Here is an 11,236-nt window from a genome sequence, read left to right as displayed (position 1 = left end):
ATTAGGTGTTGAACTTAATTCCTGCCGTTTTTCGTCTCCAAAATTGATTTGTTTCGAAGAGAAATACCTTAATCAAAGTATTATTAATAAAGTATTAATTAGTAATAAAGTAGAAAATGGAGGAAATTACTTTGATTAAGGTATTCACTCATCTTCTCTTCGAAACAAATCAATTTTGGAGACAAAAAATGGCAGGAATTAAGTTCAACACCTAATATTATTGTTTTTAAAAAAATAACTATAGCATTTAAACTTAATAATTTACATGAAGACTGCAGCTACTACCACATTATAGTAATTTTAAGTATAAAATCTTCTCCGTGTATTATCACATAAACAGCAATTTTTTTACGCTAACAAATTATTTCTCTTTACATATTTTAGAGTTTAAAAAGTCTCCTTCATATTTTTAATTTTAAATGGAGAAATATCAGGTTTTATAAATCATAACTTTTAATTGTAAATTCGGGAGAGAAGAAGTCGAAAACCCCAAAATCGTCTCTCTCTTGGTTACGCCTATATATCTACGAGTAAGTCTAATAAGTCTAATATATTCGAAAGCGTGACTCATGTAAAGTGAACTAAAGATAGCACTACGTAATCTGAAATCAAATTATACTGCGACGATAATTACGGAAATCTCGTTTCGAGAAGCTCTTCTTCGGAACGATTGCAAGAATGGAACTCGTAACATGTAGTTATCGATCCTTAACTGAAAATAAACGACGAACGAATTTATATTTAATAATCTTTCATGAGCGATTCGATTAAATGATTGTACATACCATCACGTTTTATTCGTAGATAAGCATTAATATTTCATACTATTCTGTACGCAACACAAGAGATTTGGCAACGATTTCAAGATATTGCAGTTGTCGTAAAATTCTTTCTTTTATTTTCTTTGTCCGAATTCTGTGCACGACAACGTGCAATTTTTTATATATTACGAACGACGTGTCACGCAAGTATTATTATTATTATCACATCGCAACTTCCAATATTCGATATTAAAAATTCTCCATTAAGTTTACTTGATCCTCCGGAGCTGTCGAACCGCACAATAGAAAAAATATTATAAATAAAAATAGAGATATTAAATATTTAAAAAATAGAAAAATTAAGAATAGACATTAAACGCAATGCGAATAATGGATAGAAATATAATTTATATCTTATTTATATTTATTGTGCGTTACATTTAGACTCTATTCTTAATTTTTTTATTTTTCTAAAATTTAATTCTCCTGCATCTGCAATCTGGAAACATTGAATCTCACATTGAATTGTTTAAAATTTTTGACAAAAAGATTTATAATTAAGTAGGCCTAATAAACTCACCGTCAATTTTAAGAGTTAATGCAATGTATACATTGTAAAGATCATTCTCACAGAGGACGGTCCCACCTTTCTATCTTCGTCATATTGATCGCTTTTAACATTTTAGTGTATGACGCGACCGCGAAAGTGCCTTCCGGTCTGCTGAGCGGAAACGTTAATCAATTCGGCGACTTCGACGAGTGCGTCGGTGTCGAGAGCAAGGATGGCATTCGGGGACAGTATTGCCTGGCATATTTGCAGCTGGACGTCGATCAGTCTCGACCGGACCTCAAGTACCTACATCGCCTGCTTCATTCGCATTATGCGTTTCGCAGCAATATGACCGACGTAAGTGTATAATGCGCGTATTCTCGTAATGCACCATGCGAATCAACGTGACCGATTATTTCGCAATCAATCACCGCATCTTATGGTGATATCTCACGTTCGCGAGCGGAATGGCTGGTTGTATAGGCACGCAGAATATCAAAATCGTATGCTTAAGTTGTGCTTCGCCATTTACTCGCTGGTTCTCAATGACACGAGATTACGATAACGCGGATGGTTCGTACATGAGAGAGTTCCTAAATATTCTGAGAATACTTCGCAGAAATACCATTTATTTTCAGGCAGTTTGCATTAATGAATAAAGTTAATTAATAAAATTTACGCGCGACAAAGTTAATCTGAAAAATCGGGTGTAGAGATCGAAACGAATGGAAAATATTTTCAGTTCGGTATTTCCCCAAATATAATGTCCCCGGCATTTTAATCATTCAGAGGATCATCGTTGGCGCACACATTTAATCCCTGATGAATATGTAATAGACTCGTGAATCCTGTGCTACGGGATTCATAATGTAAATCTACGAAGTCAAGGGACATCGGCGGCCGGACGTAGATAAAAGACCGCTATCGCGATTGTGACAGATGACATAGCTTGAATTTTAATAGAGTAAAACGAACTGTACAAAAGAAAAAAAAAACAGTTGCTCGAAAAGAAATGCTCCAATCTTCTCGAGTATATCATTGATAGCTCTAGAGAGTTATCTACACTGAGAGAAAAATGTTTGGTATTTGTAACTATAATTACATATCACTATAATTATGATTATTACTGCTATAATAATAATAACAGTAACTATGTATATAGTTGGCAACCTAAAATGACTATATAATTATAGTTGTTATAACCATAAAATAGTTGAAATTACCATAAAAATTATTCGAGTGACTATAATTTTTATGGTAATTTTAACTATTTTATGGTTATAACAACTATAATTATATATATAGTCATTTTAGATTACCAACTATATACATTTGCTAGAACCATATACACGGAGAGAATTTTTTCTTAGAATTTACCCTGAAAATATGACAATCGTGGAACAACATTGTGTGTGTGTGTGTGTGTATTTCAAAGAATTTTAATATAAATCTCTCTCATTCATTAATAAAACTACAATAAAGTATAAAATAAGTTTGATCAATTTTACTGAAGTGCATGATAAAAATCTTTAAAATATTGTATTGTACCACAATCACCATATTTTCAGGGTAAATTTTAAAAGAAAATTCTCTCCGTGTACATAGTTACTGTTATTATTATTATAGCAGTAATAATCATAATTATAGTAATATGTAATTATAGTTACAAATACCAAACATTTTTCTCTCAGTATAGAGATACATTCAAATTAAATTTAAAAATAAGAAATTTGTTTCGGAAACTTCTATACACGTCACAGAAACCTTATAATGTTATTTGTCGCAATTATGTTTCCGGATAATTGAATCTCAAGGTATAAATAAAAATTTTTTTCGACGTATAGAATAAGGAAAAAATCATAATTCTTCACTTTTATAACATCATATCGATGACTGTTGAGGAAAAACGTCTTAATTAAGGCTCTAAAATAAACATGAAACAAATCGCATAGGAATGTGGATTGATGAACCATACAGGAAATTTGTTTTGCTTAGATCGACAATCTGATTATATAATAATAGCAGACAATAATATGCGACGCGTGCGGTTAGAACAATCGTCTGTAATGTTGCGTATAGCATATCAAATTGATGCTAATGTTTATCATTCGGTACTGTGTTGACGTTGCTCACAGCGAGACCCAAGAGCATTAATTATGGTTGCTTGACTGAGCAAATGCATCAATTACTTTTTGAATTGCTTGTTCCACCTTCACGTGGAAATGTGATTTATAAAACATTTCCCGTCTCTTTTATCCATGTCTCTCACAATCATATGCTTTTAATAGACTTCCGCAACTCTTTCAAAAACATCTGTGCGACAAGTATATTAAAATTCTCACTGACGGTCACTTATTACGAAAGATCTCATGGAAGATCATCTCAGAAAAGAACATTCTATTATCGCGTCAGTTAGATATAATCGACATAATACATGTCAGGTTTCCCTAATGTTTCTTCATTTTCTGTATTTTTTTCTAGTATGTTATAAATATTTAACGAAACGATACGTAATAATAATTTTTTACGGACATTCACGGACACTTCTTTATAAAAAATTACAAAAGATGAAGGAGAAACTGCATAATAGGATTAATTTTTATGGTGGAGAGAGAGAGAGAGAGAAAGAGTGAGAGAGAATATTATGGTAATTCTCAAGAACGTAATTTGTCAGCTCACCATCTTTTTCGCGAGATTTATGACATTCTAATTAATCTTTTCAGTAATATATGACATTAAAATTCGCATGTCTGTAGTACAGATTTATTTTTTTATCAGCACAATCTAACGATTTCAATTTCTATATTAGATTCGCTAACAGTTAAATTTCTATATAATTCTATGTAATATAATATTACAGATTATAAGACAGTTTATTTTTGGATTTTCAGCCCGGCCACAGAGTACCGCGTTTTAGCAACATAAATTGGGCCATATGCACACCCGCATCATGTACAGCCCAGGATGTGAAAGCATCTCTTCAACATACAATTTCAAAGTACACAGCACAGACAGGACTTAAAATTTCGCTGCAAGTGGACCAGAACTTGTGCCAAGTGAGGCCGGAACTCGTTCTGTCAAAAGCGACTGTCGTCACCAGGTAAAAATATGTTTGTTTGAATCATGTCTTAATGTTGTATTGTATTATATTATATTAATACCATTTTAATAACGTATTAACATATACACATATATATATATATATATGTGTATATAATATAATATAACAGTTATTTTTTAATATATTATATATAATAAAATACTTCAAAATATTCATGTATTTAGCTTTTCAAAAATAATTTCTTAAGATCTATGTTGTAAAATGGCAACAAATTAATTTATCCAATCATAATGATACACTGAGAGAAAAATGTTTGGTATTTGTAACTATTATTACATATCACTATAATTATGATTATGCTATAATAATAATAATAGTAACTATGTATGTAGTTGGCAACCTAAAATGACTATAATTATAGTTGTTATAATCATAAAATAGTTGAAATTGCTATAAAAATGATTCAAGTGACCATATTTTTTATAGTTGTCCCAAAATATAACTATAAAATTATAGTCGCTTGAATCATTTTTATATTTATGGTAATTTTAACTATTTTATGGTTATAACAATTATAATTATATAGTCATTTTAGGTTGCCAACTATATACATAGTTACTGTTATTATTATTATAGCAGTAATAACCATAATTATAGTGATATGTAATTATAGTTACAAATACCAAACATTTTTTTCTCAGTGTATGCATCATAAATTATCGATTTTCACAATAAACTTTCATAAATATTTAAAATTCTCGACTTTTTTTTTTTTAAATGGAACATTTATTATAAATCTTCGCAAAATTTGAAACTGCTAAGTTAAAACGCTGAATATTAACAGTTTGAATTAATTGAATAATTTTCACGTTCTTTTCAGTCTTCTCTTCGTCACCGTGTTCGTTCTGACACTCGTAGCTACATTCTACGATCATTGCAAAATACCGGTCAGCGAATTGCTTTTATCGTTTTCTTTGAAGCGCAACATCCTGAAATTATTCTCGTTGGAAAGACCGCAAGGCGACATAGCGTCGCTTCACGGTATCCGATTCTTAAACAGCGTTTTATTGCTCGTATCTCACAAGAGCATGGCAGTATTCTTTATCCCTTACGTAAACCGAACTTACATGAGCGAGGTACGTCGTAAATTATTCATTTTCAAATATAAATTTATGAATATATAACTCGGAAAATATAACACGTAGATTCGAAAGATATTCGTGTTCGATATTATTTCTTTTTCACAGATAAAATAAACTTTCAAAATTATAATCTTGAAGATTTCCTATAATCTTGTTATAAAAATATAAATAAAATGTATATGTAAATAATATATCACATTGGAATATAATGTAGAATATTATACTTTTATCATGTGAATAAAATGTTATCCACCGTCTGATTAATAAAACTTAATTTTTATCACGGATGCATATTTTGTTTGGAAGTAAACGATAATTTTTCGACGTAGTTTCTAGGTAAACCATGGACCGTCTTCGGAAGAGCGGCTAGTCTGTATACTGATCCATTTATAATGTTATCCGGTTTATTAACGACATATTTGTTCGTCGGTAGATTAAAAAGGTCTGGAATTTTGGACATTAAAAACGAATATTTATCACGTTTGCTAAGGTATTGATATATGGTCTTAACTTAATCATATAAATGAAAATAGAAAATGGTTTTCTTTCAATACGTGCAATGTTTCAGGCTAGTGCCTACTTTAGGTGCGCTGATATTATTCTGTACTTACATTATGCCGTACATCGGATCTGGACCGCAGTGGCCGCTGGTGGTGACCAATCACGCGGAAATCTGCAAGAGAACATGGTGGCGGAATTTCTTATTTATTCACAATTATTTCGGATTTGAGAATATGGTAGGTAAAATACATATAAAGTAGTTATCCAGAAGATAAAGAAATAAAACGCAAACATTAAGATTTAAAAAGAGAACAGAACGTTTTTTTACACAGTAAATTTAGGATATGGAAATGTGTTAAATTTAATACAAATTTTCCAATTGTGTAAGAATATTAGCAAGAAATTAAATATTTCGACGCGTTTGACTTTTAGCCTATATTTTCATTGAGAGATAAACCGTTTTCTGCTTTCAGTGTCTTACGCACACGCATCATATAGGAATAGACACACAATTATTCGCGATTTCTCCTGTGTTGGTATTACTCTTGTACAAAAAGCCAAAGATCGGCGCTATTGTACTCGGTACAATGGCCTTGATGTCTACGATATTGAGATTTTACGTCACGTATACCAAAGATCTCAACAATTACGTATATTATGGCACGTCGTAAGTAAATCAATGTTTGCGTTGCAGCAAGAAAAAAATCGATTATTTCAAATATATTATTCATATCTTATTCTTCTGTAGGATAAGACAATTATTCGATACTGCGGATTACTCGTACACATTACCGTCACACAGACTGACCGTTTACATCATTGGAATTTTCGCAGGTTACTTCCTGCGAAATTTACCCAAGGATTTCAAACTGGGCACAGTGAGTATCATTGCATTAATTGTCTACATATGCGATATTTACAATCAGAAAAAAAGACATAGTGATAGCAACTATAAAGATAACAACTATAAAGCTATACAAGTAGAATTAATATGCGCCTAGTTATACTATTTTATATGTAAAATTGTATGTACATTAATTATACACATAAAACTTGTGTAGTTGTCACTTTTATCAATATTGTCACCACTATGATTTTCTCTGACTGTGCGATAAATAATACTAATTTCCAATGTTTTCAGACAACTCTCTATATAGGATGGACTGTGTGTAGCCTAATGTTTTTGGCGGCTATTATCTGCCCTTCTAAAATGGGTTCTATTGATTACGTATACGAGCCGATTCATGCGGCAGCTTATAACGCGTTCGCTCCTATCGGGTGGTGCGGCCTGTTTCTTTGGATAGCGATAACGCAGCACACCGGCAGTTCAAATGGTAATTATTATCGCGTTAATATTGCGAAGTTAACATTTTATAAATAGCAATTATCTCCAAATAATATGTTTTGCATTATTGAATTCGCAGCATTTTTGAACCAAGTATTCTCTTGGCGAGGATTCCTCGTTACTACGAGAATTAGTTACGCCGTCTATTTGACGCAATTCCCGATATTTTTTTTCAATGTTGGACAAACCCGCACTGCGGATCACTACGATTTTTTGAGGATAATGGTAAGTCTTGTACTCTTAAAACAGATGTAAAATTTCTTGTCCATTTTACAACTCATCTATTTATAAAATTATTTAATTAAATGTAATATTATTTTAAACGCCTATAATTTATTTCAGGTAAATCTAAAAGAAATAGGAGGGATTCTTCTTATATCAATAGTTCTCACGCTACTGTTCGACACACCGTTCCAGAATATGAGAAATTATATATTGAAGAAACCGATATACAAAAAGGATATAACAAAATCATCCAAAGTGGAATGACTTTATTTTAATTTCAGTTTGATTTTGACCAAATATTTTAGCTTGACTACAATAGCTCTACGGATTTGTACATAACGTTTTTAATTAAATTTTTAATAATTAATGTATAATGTGTAGGAAAATTATAGTAGATACAAAGTATTGGAGAAAAAGAGAAATTATTTTGCAAAAATTAGTTCAAACTTTTTTTATGTAGGAAAGTAGTTAGTAGAATCCACACAAATGAAATGTACGTATAAAAAGTTTTTCCATGTTTTTAATGAGTATCCACTGACCTCACTTTATGTAATTAAAAATATATTTACACTTTTATACGTAGCAATGATAAATATGGCCATAAGATTAATTGTACATATTAGTTTCCTGTTAATTCTCGTACAATAAACTTAACACGAAGAATACTACTTTTACGCTCAGGCAAGATACTATAGACAATACTATATAATTCGTGATGCGTACGGATTGACATTGCATGCTTCAATGCCTTTTTTATGTAAGCAATAAAGATATAGAAAATTAATTAATAATGTATAAAATATTAACAAATATTTAAAAAATTAAAAGGCAAAAATTTTTGTACCTACATATCAAACATATAGATAATAAAAAATGTAAGCAAGCAACTATGATTAGTACGTTGACTCTATAATAATCAGACGATATAATTTATTTTAGTATATATCCATGAGAGAAGACATAACGTAAAATAATTTCATGTACAAATATTTTTTGACTAAGAAATAAAAAAATCATTCAGAAAATCTTGGATAATATATAAAATGTGATTATTGTTAATAGTATTAAATGCGCATTTCATATAATTTTTTAATCTTTTTTGTCCTTTACTTTTACATATTACATACATCGTTCAAGGAATATAGCTTACATATATAATTTCTCTTGAATATAATTCTCAGTTATATCACGCATAATATATAGCATAATGAATAGGAGAAGTTTAGATTAATTTATCACAATAATATACATAAATACACACAGTACAGAAAAAATCTAAAACCTTAAAATCTATTATTCTTTCCAAACATCACTGAAAAAAAAGTTTTAATTTTGCTGGTTTTAATCTTATATACATAATGCTTGTCATATGATCATATACATAATCGTTATAACATTTTTTCTCATACCAAATGCAATTATAAGATTAAAATAAATGATACATAAAGCTGTTTTATAGTATCTTCTAATAACTATGACAATTTAGTTGTATTTACATAGCTATAGTCATAAAAGTAGAGCTTATACATATATATTTATTTATTTTATTGATTTAGATAAGAATAAAGAAAAAACTGAATATAAATGAGTGAGTAAAGTAATGTTTTGTATTATTTAATTATTAATAAAAAAATAATTTTCCGTAGACTTACATATAGTTACGTAAATATTTCATAAAAAAATTATTTTGAAGAATAATTTTTTATGTACCATGATGTAGGGTCAACGTAATGCTAAAAATGCTTTAAACATTCTTTGATCGATCAATTCGTAAAATTCTTTCTTTTAATTGGTCAATCTCGAAAGCTTCAAAACATTTCTAGTGAGACTTTGACCGCACCCACAGAATTGCAAAAAATTATCACATATGACAATTGTCTAATCCTACACCCTTAATAGTATTCATTCGTAAGATCAGTTCTCATTAACTTCTTTTATAGTTGTAGCTACGTACGTTTTGCAAAAGACGGATGATATTACAAGAAAGCTCTAAACTGAGGCTGTTTTAGCTGAAAATAAAAGCATAAAACAATAACTGTAAGAAACAATAATTGAAAGAGAATGAAATAAACACATTAATAAGTAAAATACAGTTCTTGTAATCATCCCCACTAAATAAAGTAATTTCTAAATACTACAACTTTTAATTAGCAGCACCATCTAATGTATTTAATTATGTTATTTTATATGAATAGAGTCACATGTTTGATAAGAATACGTATATATGCAATTAATATATATTGCAATAACGCATATGTATGCGTTAATTATCAATTATAAACTAGTTATAAATGCATCAGTGGTACAGCAATATTATTTGAGTACATGCAACGTATTGCATAGTATAAAAATCGAATAGATGCTGAAATAATTTTTCAAATAATCATAAATTTCATAAATTAGAAACATAAATAAAAATATAATTTTCCTATCATATATCTTTATATACCATAATTTTACACATCTAATTATATATATGGCATTAACAGAACTGATTCTTATAACATATAAAGCATATGATAATAATATAACTGTTAGTCTCTCAGAATAAAGCACATCATTAAATTGATAGTTAAATTGTATATAATCTAAGAATTAGTTAATATTATATAAGTTTAGTAATTAAAATTACATGCAGTTTATTCTGCATATATCTATGTTAAATACATAATTACTGTTGACAAAGTAAATTTTTATATAGAACATCTACTTCTTAGAAATATATCAATATATATTTTAATATGCAATATTTCATATTGCGTTATTTGGCTTAAATGTAATCATTAGCATTTCAATGTTAGATCATAAGCAGAGAAATGTCTGTAACATAAGATTTTTAAATTATATTAAAACAGATACTTGGTTATCACTTCTTATAATACTACATTACAATATCGAGATATAAATACCTGTTGTAAACTCTTAGATTTTGGCTTACAATAAATCCAGAAGTTTAAGCGAAATCTCTATTCGGGAAAATGGCAGGCGCTACCAATGACCATACATAAAGAGCCAAACACATCCATGAAGAAATAATTTTCACCCACATTGAAGCATTGTTTGCATTTAATGTATCCAGACTGGAGTTTGGTCTATTAAAGGTATCAATATAGTGACATTGATGGATTAAAACAAATATAGTTTAATATTATAGATACGCACTTATACCAGTTAGTGAGTGTCATCATAACATACAAAGTAGCAAGAGCAAACATAAGATGGAAGAAACTCCAGTTGTATGCCACTTTTTCTTCTTCATTGTCCCAAACCTTAGCTTCCTTTCCACCTTCTGCATCAGGATTGCGTCCTTCTACTGTAGTATAATCTGGTTACATTTAGGAAAACAAGAAATAACACAAAAGAAAAAGCTACTAAGCTGCAAATAAAAATACTGAACAAGCACTGGCTTTCATAAATGTTTCTGACAGCATGCTGTAATATGCACGTGTATAGACGTTCCTTCATTATATATTATATGTACTAAAATTAAAGGAAAAATTAGAAATTAACTTGCAGCATCTAATACTTAATTTTAATATTATAAAAATTATACTGTAATGTGTTTGTGATGGTAACAAAAAAGGGAATAAAGGTAAACACACACTAACTACTAAGCAAAAAATCTATATCTGCCCCCCCCCCCCCCCCCCC

The 11,236-nt window shown here is 29.7% G+C and overlaps 2 protein-coding genes across 6 annotated transcripts in view; one reads left to right on the top strand and one right to left on the bottom strand.

Annotated features, from left to right (window-relative positions):
• Positions 1-8,501, top strand: part of LOC108762180 (nose resistant to fluoxetine protein 6) — a 28,996-nt gene extending 20,495 nt beyond the window's left edge. The window contains exons 3-12 of the mRNA XM_018509080.1: positions 1,448-1,668; positions 4,203-4,411; positions 5,253-5,508; positions 5,844-6,004; positions 6,083-6,251; positions 6,489-6,682; positions 6,764-6,893; positions 7,157-7,349; positions 7,440-7,585; positions 7,703-8,501. Of these exons, the coding sequence (XP_018364582.1) occupies positions 1,448-1,668; positions 4,203-4,411; positions 5,253-5,508; positions 5,844-6,004; positions 6,083-6,251; positions 6,489-6,682; positions 6,764-6,893; positions 7,157-7,349; positions 7,440-7,585; positions 7,703-7,849 (1,826 nt within the window). The 3' untranslated portion in view covers positions 7,850-8,501. The remainder of the gene's footprint in view (positions 1-1,447; positions 1,669-4,202; positions 4,412-5,252; positions 5,509-5,843; positions 6,005-6,082; positions 6,252-6,488; positions 6,683-6,763; positions 6,894-7,156; positions 7,350-7,439; positions 7,586-7,702) is intronic.
• Positions 8,502-9,232: 731 nt separating this feature from the next.
• Positions 9,233-11,236, bottom strand: part of TMS1 (serine incorporator TMS1) — a 5,438-nt gene continuing 3,434 nt past the window's right edge. For 2 of the 5 annotated variants that reach the window (XM_018509070.1, XM_018509073.1), the window contains 3 exons: positions 10,748-10,910; positions 10,495-10,677; positions 9,233-9,594 (listed from right to left, as the gene is read on the bottom strand). In XM_018509070.1, the coding sequence (XP_018364572.1) occupies positions 10,539-10,677; positions 10,748-10,910 (302 nt within the window). In that variant the 3' untranslated portion in view covers positions 9,233-9,594; positions 10,495-10,538. Of the gene's footprint in view, positions 9,595-10,343; positions 10,406-10,494; positions 10,678-10,747; positions 10,911-11,236 lie in introns of those variants that run through there. The other 3 variants (XM_018509072.1, XM_018509075.1, XM_018509071.1) reach the window with 2 other exon arrangements.

Source organism: Trachymyrmex cornetzi, unplaced genomic scaffold (genome assembly GCF_001594075.2).
Source record: "Trachymyrmex cornetzi isolate Tcor2-1 unplaced genomic scaffold, Tcor1.1 scaffold279, whole genome shotgun sequence".
NCBI lineage: Eukaryota > Metazoa > Arthropoda > Insecta > Hymenoptera > Formicidae > Trachymyrmex > Trachymyrmex cornetzi.
This window is presented reverse-complemented; position numbering and strand designations above follow the sequence as displayed.